The sequence below is a fragment of the Schistocerca cancellata genome, chromosome 11 (assembly GCF_023864275.1).
Source record: "Schistocerca cancellata isolate TAMUIC-IGC-003103 chromosome 11, iqSchCanc2.1, whole genome shotgun sequence".
Classification (NCBI taxonomy): domain Eukaryota; kingdom Metazoa; phylum Arthropoda; class Insecta; order Orthoptera; family Acrididae; genus Schistocerca; species Schistocerca cancellata.
In genome coordinates, this window is record NC_064636.1 from 80436239 (window position 1) to 80454314 (window position 18076).

The 18076-nt window shown below is 40.5% G+C and overlaps 1 protein-coding gene across 1 annotated transcript in view; it reads right to left on the reverse strand.

Moving 5' to 3' along the window:
* The window catches only part of LOC126108230 (zinc finger protein 664-like), a 176632-nt gene that overhangs the window by 33290 nt on the left and 125266 nt on the right, over positions 1 to 18076 (reverse strand). The window contains exon 7 of the mRNA XM_049913461.1: positions 3580 to 3617. Within this exon, the coding sequence (XP_049769418.1) occupies positions 3580 to 3617 (38 nt within the window). The remainder of the gene's footprint in view (positions 1 to 3579; positions 3618 to 18076) is intronic.

Consider the following 18076-nt stretch of genomic DNA (forward strand, 5'->3'; position numbering starts at 1 on the left):
TTTTCTATACAGGTTTTGGAACTCTCGGAACCGAGGTGATGGAAAATTTTTTTTCATGTGTATAATTAATGTGTATTTTGTGTTGGACTGTTCAGTACTTAGTTACATTTTAATTTTTAGCCTTCTTAGAATTTTTCAGATGTTCTATTAATTTTATATTCTTTCTCACACATTCTCATATGATTATAAATGAGGCAAATCGTGCTTTCAAATATCAGAGACATGTTTTGCTGTCAAAGATGTCGCTTCTTGTAAATTTTTCTTATTCTTCAGTATTAGTAACATGTGCTATCTCTATGTTCCTTTCACCCACTGATAATAATAATATAAAAATATAATTGATATAAAAGTAAAATGTGTAAATTTTAATTATGTTCTGTTTAAAAGGTTGCTTCATCTTTGAACAAGGATATTTCTACAAGTTTTCATAAAATCTTTATACTATAACTATTTACACATCTTACATTTATATCAATTATATCCACATGCATTACAAAAATGCATTTTGTTCGAGTGTGTGTTTTCCCACATCTCCTAAACTACTGGACCGATTTCAACCAAATTTTGTACAAATATCCCTTATTGTCAGACGACAATCGCTTTGGGGTTTAGGACCATCTACCTATGAATGTTGGGGATGGAGGTGAACAAGAAGCATAGCACTCGACACACAAATTCCCAGACTTTATTGATACAGTATTTGAAAATGAGGGTATTCAGAAACTTGCAACAAATTTCATACATAATTTCAAACCTTTACAAAACTTTTTTCTTGCTGACACCCTCTACAAAATGAGGAAAGGAAAGATGTTTATCACTTGTTACTTGTCTCTGTTCATGCAGTAAATGTACCGCATGAGACATGACATTATAATTTTTTACTTCTTTATTACTAACTGTATTTGCAACACATTTTACAGACAGTCTGCACATACATCACTCGATGTAAGTGCAAAATTATGTCATCAGGAGATATGACGTCATAAACATAAAGCACAAGGGCAGATATTGGGGAGTACGGGCATGGAAGCACACCTATAAATAAATACCTAAGAAATACTAGGTTTCTCTGCTAAATTTTTATATATTTATTAACAATGGGAGAAAGAAACTAGATCACACACATTCCAGGATGGAATAATGACAATATTATGAAAAGGATAGATTGCTACTCACCATTTATTGGAGATGTTGAGTTGCAGACAGGCACAACAAAAAGTCTGCTAAATAAGTAGGCTTTCAGCCAGAAGGCCTCCTTCTGAAATGGACAATATACACTCATACAAATTCACGCATACGCAGCTCACACACACAACCACTGTTTCTGGCTGCCAAGGCCAGATTGCGAGCAACTGCGGACGATAGGAGAAACAGTTGGGTTGGTTGGGGTAAGGGGAAGGCTGGGGTGGGCAAGGTAGTAGGATAGGGATGGGTGCAGCAAAGTGCTGCTTGTAGGACTGTACAGAGACAAGGTGGGGCGAGGGTAGGGCAGCGCGGTGCAGTCCCAATGTTAAAAGAAGGGAGAGGGAGGAGGAGAGGGCGAGAAGTAAATAAGACTGTGAGTGCGTTGGGAATAGAAGACCATGTAATGCTGGAGAGAGAACAGGGAAGGGATAGGTGGGTGACGCATGATGACTAACAGAAGTTGAGGCCAGGAGGGTTATGGGAACATAGGATACGTTGCAGAGAGGTTCCTACCTGCGCGATCCCTTCCTACCAACCCTAGCTGTTCTGAGTTGTGCACCTATCCCTTTCCCTGTTCCCACTACACACTCCACAGCCCCCTATTCCACAAGTCTACCACCAGTCTTTTCCCTTCTCTCCTTTTTTACTGCTCCCGCCCCCTCCTGCCCGCCGTCTAACCTCCAGACTGCACCTAGCTGAACTACCCTCTCTCCACCTCATCCCTCCATGCTCCCACAAGCAGCACTTTACTGAAACTGTGTGCCGGACCGAGACTCAAACTCGGGACCTTTGCCTTTTGCGGGCAAGTCCTCTACCATCTCAGCTACCCAAGCACGACTCACACCCCGTCCTCACAGCTTCACTTCTGCCAGTACCTCATCTCCTACCTTCCAAACTTCACAGAAGCTCTTCTGCGAACCTTGCAGAACTAGCACTCCCAGAAGAAAGGATAATGCGGAGAAATGTCTTAGCCACAGCCTGGAGGATGTTTCCAGAATGAGATTTTCACTCTACAGCGGAGTGTGCGCTGATATGAAACTTCCTGGCAGATTAAAACTGTGTGCCAGACCGAGACTCAAACTTGGGACCTTTGCCGTTTGCAGGCAAGTGTTCTATCACTTGGCTCTGCCAATCATCTGTGTTGAGGGATAGGTGTCCAGATCAGGTTTCATCGGGCACGTTTGTTGGTCTGTTGTTGAAAATATCACACCACCACCTCACATTTAATGTATTGGTGAAGTTGGTCTGTTCCACAGTTTTAATCTGCCAGGAAGATTCGTATCAGCATACATTCCACTGCAGAGTGAAAATCTCATTCTGGAAACATCCTCCAGGCTGTGGCAAAACCATGCTTCCGCAATATCCTTTATTCCAGGAGTGCTAGTTCTGCAGCTTCGCAGGAGAGCTCCTGTGAAGTTTGGAAGGTAGGAGACGAGGTACTGGCAGATGTAAGGCTGTGAGGATGGGGCGTGAGTCGTGCTTGGGTAGCTCAGATGGTAGAGCACTTTCCTGCAAAAGACAAAGGTCCCGAGTTCGAGTCTCGGTCCGGCACACAGTTTTAATCTGCCAGGAAGTTTCATATCAGCGCACATTCCGCTGCAGAGTGAAAATCTCATTCTAGAAACATCCCCCAGGCTGTGGCTAAGTCATGTCTCTGCAATATCCTTTCTATCAGGAGTGCTAGTTCTGCAAGATTTGCAGGAGAGCTTCCGTAAAGTTTGGAAGGTAGGAGACGAGGTACTGGCAGAAGTGAAGCTGTGAGGACAGGGTGTGAGTCGTGCTTGGGTGGCCCAGATGTTAGAGCACTTGCAAGCGAAAGGCGAAGTTCCTGAGATCGATTCTCAGTCCAGCACAGAGTTTTAATCTGTGAGGAAGTTTCATATCAGTGCACACTCCACTGCAGAGTGAAAATCTCATTCTAGCACTTTACCGTCCCCCACCACTCCCCCTCCCCAGCCCAGCCTCCTCCTTACTCCCACCATCCTATTGCTTCTCCCATCATGCTGTCTGCACTCTGGCCTCCACAGGCAGAGACCGTGGTTTTTGTGTGTGTGTGTGTGTGTGTGTGTGTGTGTTTCTGATGAAGGCCAGAAAGGCCAAAAGCTTACACATTTAGCAGTCTTATTGTTGTGCCTGTCTGCAACTCAAAGTTTCCACAATATGGTGAGTAGCAGTCTATTCTAATATCTTCACAAGTATTCAATGTATGTATCATATTTGACAACAAACTAAATTCCAGTTCCCACAAGTCGAGCGCCCGGATCGCGATACAATACCACTTTTTTTTATGTACGCAGAGGCAATGAGCTACATCTGGCAGGCAAGCACAAGCCACAAACCACCTACTGGCACTAGCTAACTGCAGCCTACAGAGAGAATAAGTACGGGTCTTACCACGAACCGTCTGACGCTGCCCCGACAGAATCTTCTTGCTGAAACAATGGTAATGAGTGTTTAGATGAGATGAGATGTTTGCGTCTGAGGCACTGGCGGGTGTTTCGAGGTAGTGAAATTTGGAGGGTATGTCGAGTTGACGGCGCCTGTGCAGACAACTTTTCATCACACACACACACATTGTTACACCTATGTCACTCAAACATTATGCACACTCACAGCTCAACAAACAAAATAATTTTCATACAGTGTTTACCTCCTTCTCTAGGGTTCAGATTACAGTTATAGACGCTGATAGGAAGATATTTAGCAATCTCCCATCAAACAAATAAAAAAATTGGGAATCATTAGCAATTCAAAAAGTATACCTCATTAGCCACCCCTTGCACAAATTAAGTGATTATCAAGACTCCAGGATTGAACAGTCCCATTAGGTACATGGAAAGTAAACCTGCAATGAGAAATAGTGTACTGCAAACTATTGTTACAGATGTAGGTAACTATTTTCTTTGAAAAATTCCAATGTAATCAAGTAAACAGCAGCTATTTGGTACTTCTGGGGAAGAAATAGCTTTTGTTAGGCTAGCAGTGTTCTTGATGTTTTACTAGATTATATTTATCTGGGATTAGCAAAAATAGTATTATACAATATAGTTATAGATTATTTTGAATACTACGGACTCATTTCCCTGTTTGATGGGATTTGTGGAACACAATTAAGAAAAAAATGACAGAGCACAGCAATGAAATTAAAAATGGACTACACACCTAAAAATCAGTAATCAAATGTTTTGAAAACCTGTGAGCAACAGATGATGACTTAAAGACAAACTCACTTCAGCAGCAATCACACTACTATGTTGGAGCTTCAGCACAATATTTTTGACAACCAAATCCACGTTGACAACAATACTTCACAAGTAACCACATAATGCAGAAAGGAGATATTTTGTGCCATTATTTGGAAGACAACATTATTTCACCGAGAGTGCAGATATGCACAGAACAGTCTCCTTTTGGCCACTATTGCCAATCTCGTGCACAGTCATTATCAAGTGGGTACATCTAGGAATGTAGGCAATATTGCAGTGCTTGTGTTGTTCAGAGGTACTATGCCACATTCTTTCGGTCATGCAAATCCGAAGGAACAGGCACTGCGGCGACTACAGCTGTTATACGAAATACATGAAATATATCTGCAGCTGCGAACATGGACAACCGTCAGCTGTTGCAGTCATGTGGTTGGCGACATGTGGAAGTTTGGACCTAGTCGCGAGAAGTGTTCCGATAGCCTAATGGTAAAGCAACCACTCGCAATAAGTGGGAAATCCGAGCATGAGTCCCAATCTAGAACAAACTTTCACTGTCGTAATTCCATTATATGCCTGATGGTTGTCTATATTTGCAATTGCAAAAATATTTAATGTGTTGGAATATATCTTGTACGAAATTCAAACTACAACTGAGGTGTCTTTTGTGGGACATTATTTGCGCCCACATTATTGGGCTTGTCCACTTCAGAACAGTTATATAGCCAAACTATAGTATCCAACACTCTGACAAGCAAATATACACTCGCGGTGCAAATAATGTGATGTTCTGTGACATTTAAAAGAAACTGTGTTACCAAACCTAGAAAGAAAGAAAAACCGGTTATTCAGAACGTTCAGAGTAAAAGTGATGCAGATCCACAGTAGATTATTTCTCACTGGAAACCTCAAATATATAGGTATGTAGTACACAGATGATCCAAAGCATTATTACTATCTGCATAATACCTGTTGGTCCACTTTTGGAATACAATACAACAGCGATTGTGCACGACACAAGTTCAGTAAGTGCTCGGTGGATTTCCCGAGGTATGTGGCACCATGTGTCTAGACAGGTCACGAAATCACTGTAAATTACAAGCTGGTAATTTGTGGGTGCAGAGTTGGCACTCAATAGCATATTGCATCAGGTTCAGAACAGGTGAATTTATTGGCCACAACATCAATGTAAGTTCACTAACAAGTTTCTCAAAACACTGCAGCTCATTCTGGTCTTGGGAAATGGGCAGTTATCCCGCTGGAAGATACCACCATTGTTGGGAAAGACATTCTACGTCTACGTCTGCATCTATATCTACATCTACACACATACTCTGTAAGCTACCGTATGGTGTATAGTGAAGAGTATTGTGCACCACTACTAGTCATTTCCTTTCCTGCTCCACTGGCAAACAGAGCAAGAGAAATACAACATGCCTCTGTATGAGGCCTAATTTCTCTTCTTTTATATTCGTGGTCCTTACGCGAAACATATGTTAGCGGCAGTAGAATTCCAGAATGAGATTTTCACTCTGCAGTGGAGTGTGTGCTGATATGAAACTTCCTGGCAGATTAAAACTGTGTGTCCGACCGAGGACTGTGAGGACCGGGCGTGAGTCGTGCTTGGGTAGCTCAGTTGGTAGAGCACTTGCCCGCGAAAGGCAAAGGTCCCGAGTTCAAGTCTCGGTCGGGCACACAGTTTTAATCTGCCAGGAAGTTTCATATCAGCGCACACTCCGCTGCAGAGTGAAAATCTCATTCTGGAAACATCCCCCAGGCTGTGGCTAAGCCATGTCTCCGCAATACCCTTTCTTTCAGGAGTGCTAGTTCTGCAAGGTTCGCAGGAGAGCTTCTGTAAAGTTTGGAAGGTAGGAGACGACGTAGTGGCAGAAGTAAAGCTGTGAGGATGGGGCTTGAGTCGTGTTTGGGTAGCTCAGTTGGTAGAGCACTTGCCCACGAAAGGCAAAGGTCCCGAGTTTGCGTCTTGGTCAGGCACACAGTTTTAATCTGCCAGGAAGTTTCACAGCAGTAGAATTATTCTGCAGTCTGCTTCAAATGCTGGTTCTCTGAATTTCTGAAAACTTTTCCTAGAAAAGAACTTTTCCTTCCCTCCAGCGATTCTCATTTCAGCTTCTGAAGCATTTCCATAATACTTGCATGCTGTCTGAACAGCCCAGTAATAAATATAGCAGCCGACATCTGAAATGCTTCCACGTCTTCCTTTAATCTGAACTGGCACGGAGTCCAAACACTCGAGCAGCACTTAAGGATGGGTCACACAAGTGTCCTATATGCAGTCTCCTTCACAGATGAACCTCAATTTCCCAAAATTATCCCAACAAACTGAAGTCGACCATTCACCTTCCCTACCACAATCCTGATATGCTTGTTCCATTTCATATAGCTTTGCAACGTTAGCCAAGACATTTGAATGACCTGACTGTGTCAAGCAGGACACTATTCTGCTGTATCCAAACATTACAGGTCTGTTTTACCTATTCATCCACATTAACTTACATTTTTCTGTGTTTAGAGCTAGCTGCCATTTATCACACCAACTAGAAATTTTGTCTAAGTCGCCTTGTATTCTCTTACAGTCACTCAACTTGACACCTTCGTGTACACCACACAGGATGTTTGTCGGTTAAAGTAGAAAGTATGTAAGAAGCAAACCCCTTTCAGGAGGTTTTTTGAGGTTTGCACAGATTGGAATTGTACTAGCAGGACTATTGCAGCATTGGTGATGCAGGCAACCGCAAGAAAAAGTAACGAGAAGCAAGAAACCTAGCAAGATATGGATCGACCACTGAACTGTTTCAACAGTCTATTCCTAACACCGCCATTATGGAAGTAAATACCAAGGAAACATTCTATTTGGTGACTGTGACAGGACATGAAGTGCAGTTCAACTCAGCACGTGGTTTATCGTGACGCACTGTTATGTGTCACCTGCTATATCATAGCAGTTCCAGCAGCAGTCTGCTACAGCCAAATGACGCAACGTATCCACAGCAAGCCAGTAGCTTAACCGTTCACTGTAGCATACATCAATGGTGTACGGTGAGCTGTATTAGTTAGAAATACGTGACAAAATTGTATTATTTTTCAGAATAAAATTCAGGCATCAGATACAGAAATATTTGCATCTGGCGACTGAATTTTGAATAAAACAATAAAACTGTACAATTTGTATGTACGCAGTGGACATTGTTAAGGAGTGACTTAAATGTACTAATGACTAGTGGCAAACTCTAAACTATAATTTTAATATCATATGCCTTTAACCACTTGTGCGATGGCAAACGAGGTACTGCAAGTAGATTTATTGGCTAAATTTCAAAAGAATATGTTTAAGAAATTACAGGAAACTTTTACAGCTGAAGGAGATGATATCAAGGCAGGAGTAGCTAATATTAATACTAAACAAGCGAAAACACATAAAGAAGAGCTAGCTAATATTAATACCGAACTAGAAGAAGCCCTTTAAGCACATGAGGATAGAATTAACACAAAACAGGAAGAAGCTCTTCAAGCTCAAGGTGATAGAATATATATAAAACAAAAAGAAATGGAAAGTGTAATATAAACACAGGGAAACAGAATTTCTATCTTGGAAAATGTAATAATTAATTTACCCCAGGAGTTACAAAAGGCACTAAATGATCAGTGTGATTTAATCTGTAATGAAGTTGAGAACAGTAAACAAGGAAATCTCTAATACTAAAGAAAGGATAGAGATAGGTACTCACCAAGGTATGGCATTCAATGAAATTTTGAATCCTCATACTACATTACCTTCCTTGTAGGGACAACTGCAAGAGTTTGTAGAAAAAAAGTACAGGAAAGAAATGATTCCTCTTTCACACCTACTTCTACTGGCAAGTCTATTCTAATCAACAAGAGCCGTAGAAAACCTGGGAGAGTTAGAAAAAACACAAAATAAGCTACAGAAAATGAGTATGGTTTTTAAAAACAGTACAGGAAACCAAAAGAATGGCTAGAAGAACTTCAATTAGGAATGGGTATGAACTTGACAAAGTTTAAACCAGATGGGGAAGTGCCAGCATATCCTATATTTCTGAAGTGTGTTTTCCAGGACTTTATCTAAGACCTGGGAAGAACATTGTAGAATATTGATTAAAGCCTTGCCAAAATTTAGAGGAAAAGATTTACGATTAAATGTGCAAAATCACACTCTGGAAGTTCCTAGGCCATCTGGTAAGAGTACACATGATCAAATCTGATCCAAAATGTATGAGAGCAATTAAGGAGTCTCTTGAACCAAGAAATGTAAAACAATTATGTTCACTGCTCAATTTAGCTAGATTTGATTACAGGTACATACAAGAACAACAAATGAATGATCCAAAATTATTATCCATGTTAAAACAAAAATCAAAGTGGATATGGGATGAGTGAACATCAGAAACTTTCCAAAACATTGAGCTATCATTAGTAAACACATCCATATTGCTACACCCACTGTCGAATGTATCGTTCAAGCCAGCAACAGATGCATCAAAACATGGAACAGCATGTGAACTGTTTCAGGAACAATGAGACCCAAATATAGGAGAGCATAACACCATCACGAGTCACAATTTAAATAAACAAGAGCAAAATTAAATGGCTATGGAAGAAGAATTACTCGTAACTGTATGGAGCATTAAGAAGTTTCATACATTAATTTGGGGATCAAAAATAGTTATTTACACTGACCACAAAGCATTATCATTTTTACTGGAAAGCCGCCTTTTGCATGACCATCTAATGCAATGGGCATTATTGTTATATGAATATAATATAGAAACTGTTTACATTAAGAATTGAAAAATGTTGATCCGGATGCTTTATCGTGATTACCTTTAGCTATGAACGACATGATGAGAACCAGTGGCCCAGGTGTGAGTTTTGCTATGAACTCCCTATCATTAAGTTATACGAGTGATGAAATAAGAAAACTTGATAGAATAATTAAACAAGATATTAGACTGGATAGTTATACTGGTGATAAGATTAATAATGAGAAAACAGCATTGCAAACAACTTAAGATAAATCTATATGGCTGAAAAAGGAGATGCAAAAGAAGGTAAGTCACCATGGAGGCTACGTACCCTGCAAACACATAGAGAGAGATCAAATGTTGTTTATCCAGGCTATGGTCAGCATGGCATACGAAAATGTGTTCACCACATGAATAAATTCTATTGTTTCAAGAATCTGAGTAGAAAAACATAGATGTCTTACAATGCTGTGAATTGTGTCAGAGGGTGAAGGAAGATAATATAACTACCTCTTACTCTTTATATCCTACAATAGCTAAAGCACTACACGACTTAATTACTGCCAATTTTTTTTTGGTCAACTACCTCGTAGTCGGTACCTGTTTGTGCTTGCAGAGTGTTGGTCAAAACATAAGCTTTATCCAATTAAGCAGTCCAATACACCCACCATGATGCAATGTTTACAGGAATATTTTAAGGATATACAGAAACCAAAACTGATTATTAACCAATAAAGGCCCACAATGTATTAGTAATAATTTTAAAGAGTTAGGAGTGAAACACATAGGTATCTCAAGGCACCATCCACAATCCAACTCATGTGAAAGAGTAGTGAAAGAATTGGGAAGATTCTGTAGAACATTCTGTTCAGAAAAACATACTGTGTGGACACAAATGGTCCCCAAATTTCAGGTGATAATAAATGAGTTACCACACATGGCTACTGGATTATCTCCAGAAGAAACCATGAATAGAACCTTTGTGAGAGAACTGTTATCGAAATTATTTAAGTTGTCATCTACACCCACAGAAAATTTGGAAGATGTAAATAGAATTGCAATTACACAGACATGCATGAGGGTACAAGAAGCACAGACTCCAATGTTCGATGCTGATGACACAGTGCTTGTCCATGATCATTGTCACAGTTCATATATAAAGAAAGAAACTGGTAAATTCTCCCAAAGTATTGTGGACCCTACAAGATTATGAGTATGTCACACACAAGGTGGTATATCTTGTACACCCCCCCCCCCTCCCTCCCCACAATTCTCATGGCATAAAGGAAGTGTCCTGATGTGGAAAGAAGTCACAAACATGGAAAATTGAACAAAATTTATTAAAGAATAAGGTTAAAAAAATTGAGACCACACTGGTGCATGCGCGCACCCACACCCACACACACACACAAAACTTGGTATTTGTCCCTATAATATGTCAGATTAAAAATAGGGAAAGAAGAGAATTTGAAAGTGATAGTGTGGTCTGCCGAAAGGCAACATGTTAGGAGAATAAAGGGCAAGTGGACCTATGGAAAGAATGACTTACATCTTAGGTTGGGAGGATCCGCAAAAGAAAGGACCCTTACCACTTTTATGAAGGGAGAGTTGTAAAGGGACACTGGCATCTCAAATGGATAGATAATTGAGAAGTACCTGACCCTAGAATGCGGTGTAAACATGCACAGGAAGGTGTTGCCATTATAGAAGTGTTCTCCAGACTAGTGTAACACACAGACCTGACTGATTAAACTTCACAAATTTGAATGCATTTCTATCCGAGGCCAGGAATAGTTAAATGGATTGTTGATTCTGATCCAGGAATTAAAATTAATGAATTAAATGAAGTAATTTAAAACTGTACATAAACATCAGAAGAATACTTCTGCCAAGACCTGGAGTAAAAAGAACCTGACAATAAACTAGTGTCACCTACGTGCAGCAAAGAAAGCAAGATGATTAGTTAAGTATAATATCTCGAGAAGCCTACAGGAACATTTGTGCATGTCGGAATGCCCATAGCTAAGGGAAGTAGAAATCATGTAGCTCAGGTAATAAGGATGAAAGGAGTAAAGTGCAATTGAGCCGTGGTAAAAATTGCTGTTTTGAAACGCACCATAGCGTGTAGTGTGGAGCAGTCGCCCTCCGTTTCTGGCGGTGGCGCTGTTGTGGCAATCGCAGCTTTGGTGTCTTCCTCTGGTGGGAAAGGGGAAAGGTTGCCTGTTCACGTGCATTTAAGGGGCGCTATGAGCTCGCCAGTCAGTGAGTCTCAGGAAGTCAGTCGGGCTCAGTCTCTCGTCCCCCAGCTTGCTAGTCTGTCTGTCGTCCGGAGTGTTAGTATGTCTGTCGTTAAGATTGAGGTTGGATCGATCGGTTGGCCGGTTGCGCACTGAGAGACGAGATGACTTGTCCGCCTTGAGCGTCGGCGCATGTGAGGTCGCCACGTGAGTCCAGTGGGCCACGCCGTATAGCGAGGGGTAGTGGCTTCGCGGCCGACACGAGAGCAACAGGAGTCAACCCACGACATCGGTCTGGCCGGTGCGAGCTGCGACGCTGTGAGATGGGAGATCAGCCCCCCTTCCTGCGTCCGTTGAAGCGGCTGGCAGCGGGCGGTTCAGGAGAGTGATATGGGGGTGCTGCGCCAGGTCTTCTCCAGAAATTGCAGTTTATTAGAAGTTAAGTGATTGATGATATGCTGTGTTATTTAATTGTTAAATCCTACTTGTTTTCTTGGTCGGTCTCTCGTCCCCAGCTTGCTCGTCTGTCTCTAGTCCGCATTTGTTAGGCAGTTAGTGTCTGTCGGTCTTTCGGAGCTGCCTCTGTCATGTTTGTCAGATTCAGCGTGTTAATGAATTTATTGCTTGAAGCGTAACGGGCGAATTCCTGAAATATGTTTTTATCTTGCCTATCATCTTGAGAGGTGGTATATGTGTACTGTAGAGCATGTTTGGCCAACCTTGTATAATTTTGTGTAAGATTGCATTTCATGGGCTTTCATTTAAATGGTCATTTTAGTATATAAAGTTGCCACCCTTCCACCCTAAGACTTTTCTTAGAAGTTAAAATCAAGTTGCACCTTCGGTGGCAAGTTAATCTTTTAATTTTAGTGTTTTGTACCATTAGTTTGTGTGCTCGTGTGAATTGTTAAAACTTTTACTTTAAGGTGTGTTGCAGATTTGCACCTGTTAGTCTTTCAGAGGTTGTTGTGAGCGGTCGTGACTATGGCTGTGTCAAAGGGGAGCGGCAAGGTTCTCAGCCCGAAAGCTCATACACACAAAAATTTGTTTCTTTCTGCCTCTGAATAAATTGTAACTTGATATTTAGAGGGTGCTTTCTATTTTTAATATTAAATCTGTTTCTATAAAAAAATATTTAAAAAATAAAATAAATAAAATAAAGTTGTTAAAAGCGATTCCATTTTGATTTCATCAGTTACTCTCTGGCAACTACTTCTACGCTAACATAGTGTGATTAAATGTGTTAATGTTCTTGATGAATCGCTAGTAAATAAAGTAAATTCTTAAGAAAAAGTTTTGAAAGTAAATTCACGGTTCAGCAATCATAAAATTAAAATGTCCGAATGATGGAACAGAGGTGAAATTATACTATTATAAACAAAGACAGCAATAAAAAAAAGGAAACTGTATGTGAGTCCCACATGGACTGGCTCTGAACACAGCTTGGTGTTAGGTATAGTTATGGTGGGAATTAATTGGTGAAATAGGAACTGAGTTGAGTGACACATTATGCGAAATCCCAGAGGGAAATTAATGGCAAACAACGTTAGCATTTTGTAAAGTTATACAATTACACAATTGTTTGAAAACTGATGTTTGTTATAAATGCATTAATCTTTTAGAATTAAGTTTATGGGCACGACATCTTTCATCTCAGTGGGGAAGTAAGAGGTGTAACATGTCATTCACAGAATGAGTTTACAGGAGATACAGGTTGTGATTTGGTGTTACTACGTGCGAGGTGGAGTCACTCGCTCTGTGGGGTCACAAGGGAAAGGCCTGGAAAACGTGTGATCTCCATGATGCCAAAGAAATTGTCACAGCTTTGTATTACTGCTCCGAGTCTTGTGTGAGATGGACGCATGACAGTGTCTAGCTGAAATATAACACATGTGTAGTCGATTCATTAGGAAAAGTTAGAGTTTTACATTACAGGAGATACATAGAGTTCAACTTCTCTGAGCGTGTTATTACACTGGAACAAGAAAAGTCTCTTTCAGCACCTTTGACACAACAAATCAAAGTCCACGGGAGAGAAGCTGTGTCATGGTTCAACAGTAGTGAACAGCAGGACCCTTGCAGCACTGGCAACATAAGGCGACCAACAGAAAAGTAAGAGAAGCAAGAAACCTGACAAGATACAGAAGTTATGGATCGACTACTGGACTGTTTCACTGGCCTATTCTTAAAACTCCCATTAGGGAAATACAGACCAAGGAAACATTCAACAACAGACTGGGTTCTATTACTTAAGACGACTTCCAGCCACTCACGTATCTGGGGATCTATTGCATATGCTCGTGCCTTTGTTAGCAGTCTGCAATAGGCCACCGTGTCAAATATTTTCTGGAAATCTACAAATCTGTCTGTTGCCCTTAATCCATAGTTCACAGTATATGACATGAGAAAAGGGGAAGCTGAGTTTTGCATGAGTAATGCTTTCTAAGACTATATTGATTAGTGCACATAAGCTTCTTGAACTGAGAGTATTCTGCTGAAAACCAATGTTAGGGATACTGGTCTGTAATTCTGTGGGTCTGTTCTTTTACCTTTTGTATAAACAGGAGTCACCTGTGTTTTTTTCCAGTCGCTGGGGACTTTTCACGGTGTGGGAGATTCATGATAAATGCACGCCGAGGGCCAAAATCGAATCGGGATTCCATCTGGAGCTGGAAATTTATTTGTTTTCAACTCTTTCAGTTGTTTCTCTATCCGCAAAATTTAAAACTTTAAAACAATGGGAACTTCAGGTAGGAATATCAACAATGTAGGAAAAGATAGATTGCTACTTACCATAAAGATGACACATTAAGTTGCACACAGGCATAATTAAAAGACACTTACACATAAGCTTTTGGCCACAGCCGTAATTGGAAAAGGAGGAACACACACCATTCATTCACACAAGCACGCGCATCTCATGCACACGTGACCGCTCAGGCATTCTGACCCGAGCTGCCAGATTTGTCAGCCACATATCATGTGCTGGTGAGGTGTGCTTGCTTGTGTGAATGAATGGTGTGTGTGTCTCTTTTTCCAAAAGATGCTGTCACCAAGTAGCAATCTATCTTTTTCTACATTGTTAAATTTAAAACTTCGGCTGTCGTTTTGCTATCTCCAACTGCCACACCAGACTGGACAATAACTGACTGTACGGAGGTCTTACGCCCACCTAGCAATTGTACATAGGACCAGAACTTACTTGGGTTCTCTGCCAGACCTTTTGCTACGGTATGACGGTGGTAGTTGTGTGCTTTTCACAGACGCACGAATCTCTACTAACCTTTGCTTGCCTTCATTTGTGTGTTCTCTTTTGAACCAAGAGTGCAGCAACCTCTGCTTCCTCAGCAGTTTCTGAATCTCATTGTTAAACCACGGTAGGCCTTTTCCATCCTTAATCCACTTGCTAGGTACATAATTCTGCAGACCAGTATTTACAACCTGTTTAAACCTTGGCCATAATTCCTCTATGTCCATCTTATTGTACTAAATTATGTCAATTCACTGTCTAGGGGAGATGCTAACAACTGCTTATCTGCTCTTTCTAGCATGGACAGTCTCCTAGCCTTCTTGACTTATTTATTAACTTTTGTAACCACAGTCGCTATAACGACATCACGATTGCTAATCCCCTTCTCTATATTGACACTGTCGATAAGGTCCGGCCTATTTGTAGCTGCAAAGTGTAAGATATTTCACTTGTGTGGGGCTGCTGAACTAGCTGCTCAAAACATTTCACACAACTGTGTCTGGATGACCCGCAATGAATCCGTAGACATCGCTGTCTATACTTGATAGGTTGAAGTACCTCCAACTAGTGTAGCACAATTGCGTATTTACATGCTACAGGCCATAGACTTTCTTTGGGCGACTCTACAGTTGTCACAGCAGAATTGGGAGGCCGGTAGAAACATCCAAAAATTAACTTAGTTTCACCTAGACTTGTTAAATATGACCAGATAGCTTCACTCTCATGTAATAATAAGCATCCCTGGCACAGAGAAACAACTGAAAGAGTTGAAAACAAGCAAGTTGTCAGGTCCAGATGGGAGCCCAAACCAGGTTTTAAGGCATTGGCTCCTTACCTGGCTTGTGAATCTCTTGCCCAGTGCACAAAGGGATGCAGGTGGCCCACAATAATGTTCATAAAGTCCACAACTGCTCTTGTGTCTTTGACTACTACCACAGGTTGCATGAAAGCTCAGTCCCCGCCGGTTTACATCCACGGTTTAGTGAAATGTCAAAGCAGTTGTTCGCTCAGATGACGGCATACCTGGACATGAACGTCGAGTGGGTGACACGTTTCGAACGATCCAGATTCAATCTCAATTATCTCGTAGTCACTGCAATCATAATTGATGATTTCATAGGGTCAACATGGGAACACGTAGGGGATGTTTGTTGCAGAGAGTCCCATTCAAAAATGTGCACCGAACGTTGTGCCCTGCCTGCACCAATATTATATCCTGTTTTCAGATCTGCCACAGATTGCAGTCTATCCTCCTTTACGGAGAGGACAAGGACCTTACCTTCACGTCCTGTGATGAGGGGTGAACATCCGATGTTTTGTTGCTTATTCGCAGTTTCACTGTCCCTCATCCTTTCTCCACAGATGCTCAGAGCAATAACAGGCGAACAGCCTTGTTGTTTGCAATTTTGTCATATGATGACATGATGGAGACCGTGGCTGTTGTTTGAAGACAAATGTTGATGGTGTTGTTCCCAAGATAATAATTACCGGTGCCAGACTACCTTTTTTTTCTGGTGGTGGGGGGTTTGGTTGGATGTGTAGCTTGCATAATGTGTTTCAGAGGAATCTGGTTGTCGAGGAGGTGACACCAAGCAATCAAAGGATGGGTAACAAGTTAGCTGTTAATTGTATATCACATCACAGGTTTCGTTCACCAAAGATCTGCACATGGAAAGTGGCACCAATGAAAAGACAAACAAGATGTGCAGACAATTCTTACAATGAACGGCTACATATTTTATGTTGTTACTGTCTAATCCCTCCGTGTCAGCAATGAAGTTCACAAATGATTGGCAAGTGATGTATGCACATGAGAAATAAATAAGGGAGAGTCGCTTGTAACAATATGTATGTTTGAATGTATTTAATCCAACTGAGTGACAGAAGCAAAGCAGGCAAAAATAAGAGTTATAATTCTGAATGTACATGGGGTATTTCAAGAGGAATAGAAAATATTTTAGGGGCTGAGAGTATAGTCTAATTTTCATTGATTACAGAGATAAGTTTTCAGTTCGCAAGATGGTACTTCTGGTTCTATGAGTTTACTAGCTTGGTGGCCTCTGCTTCTCTCACGTAGACTGTATGGTCTGTACAGATTTTTGTTTGTTTTCTACAACAGAATTTTTATGTTGTTCACAGTGTACAAAACCTTCTGAACTTTCCATGGCAATCAACACCCTAGACGATTTTCAGAATGTACATCTGACCAAAAAGCAATTCTGCTATCTGGTGTCCAAGGTTTTAGTTAATCATGCCTTTTCTGTTCTTGTGGAGATATTTCCATAGAAATTTTCATGCCCTGGCACATATTTCTTTTATCGACCTGAGAAGTGAAATACCAATTTTCATAGATTTAGCTTTAATAATAATAATTCATTTTCAAAGAAACTTTCACCCAATATTTGACTCCCATAGTGGTTCAATTTTTAAAAAATGCTGAAACAGATTTTTTTATTTCTAACTGAAAAACAAAATACCAGTTTTTTTAGCTCTAGCTTCAAAATTGCCTTAATAGCAATACATTTTCAAAAAGCCTTTCATCCCCTATTTCACCCTATTGGGAGTGGAATTTCACACAATCCCTTCTTAAATTATGCTTACAGTATAAGATCCATATCCTGCCCAAATTTCACGTTTCTACCTTTAGAGGTTTGGGGTGGACGATGACGAGTCAGTGAATCAGTCCGGCCCCGTTTCACGCCTTTAGGTGTTAAAATTTCCGAAAATAGTGGAATAGATGTTTTTTCGTTTCAAAATTAGAAGCCAAACACCAATTTTCAAACATTTAGCTTTAGAAATTCCTTTCGCAAAGAAACATTTTTATACGACGTTTCACTCCCTATTTCACCCGCTTAGAGGTTTAATTTCCGAAAAGAGTGAAATGCGTAATTTTTTTTAATTTATCTCTAACAGAGAAGTCAAACACAAATTTTCAAAGATTTAGCTTCAAAAATGCTTGCATAATAAAATATTTCCATAAAAGCCTTCATCCCTTATTTCACCCCCTTAGGGATTGAATTTCCAAAAACAGTGAAACAAGCATTCCCCCCCCCCCCCCCCCCCCCCAACCGACAAGTCAAATACCAATTTTCAGCACTGTAGCCTTAAAAATACTTTACTAGTTTTTTAAAAAGAATTTATTTTTAAAAATGTTTCACCCACTATTTCACCTAAATAGGTGTTAAATTTCCCAAAATGATGGAACAATTATTTGTTTATTTCCGACCGAGAAACCAGATACCAATTTTTGTTGGTCTAGCTTCAAAACTGCCTTAATAGTGACATAGTTTCAAAAAACCTTTCATCTCGTATTTCACTCCATTAGTGTTGAATTTCGAACAATTGATTCTTAATGAAGCCTACAGTACAAAATCAACACCCTCTCCTGTTTCAAGTTTCCATCCTCAGTGGTTTCAG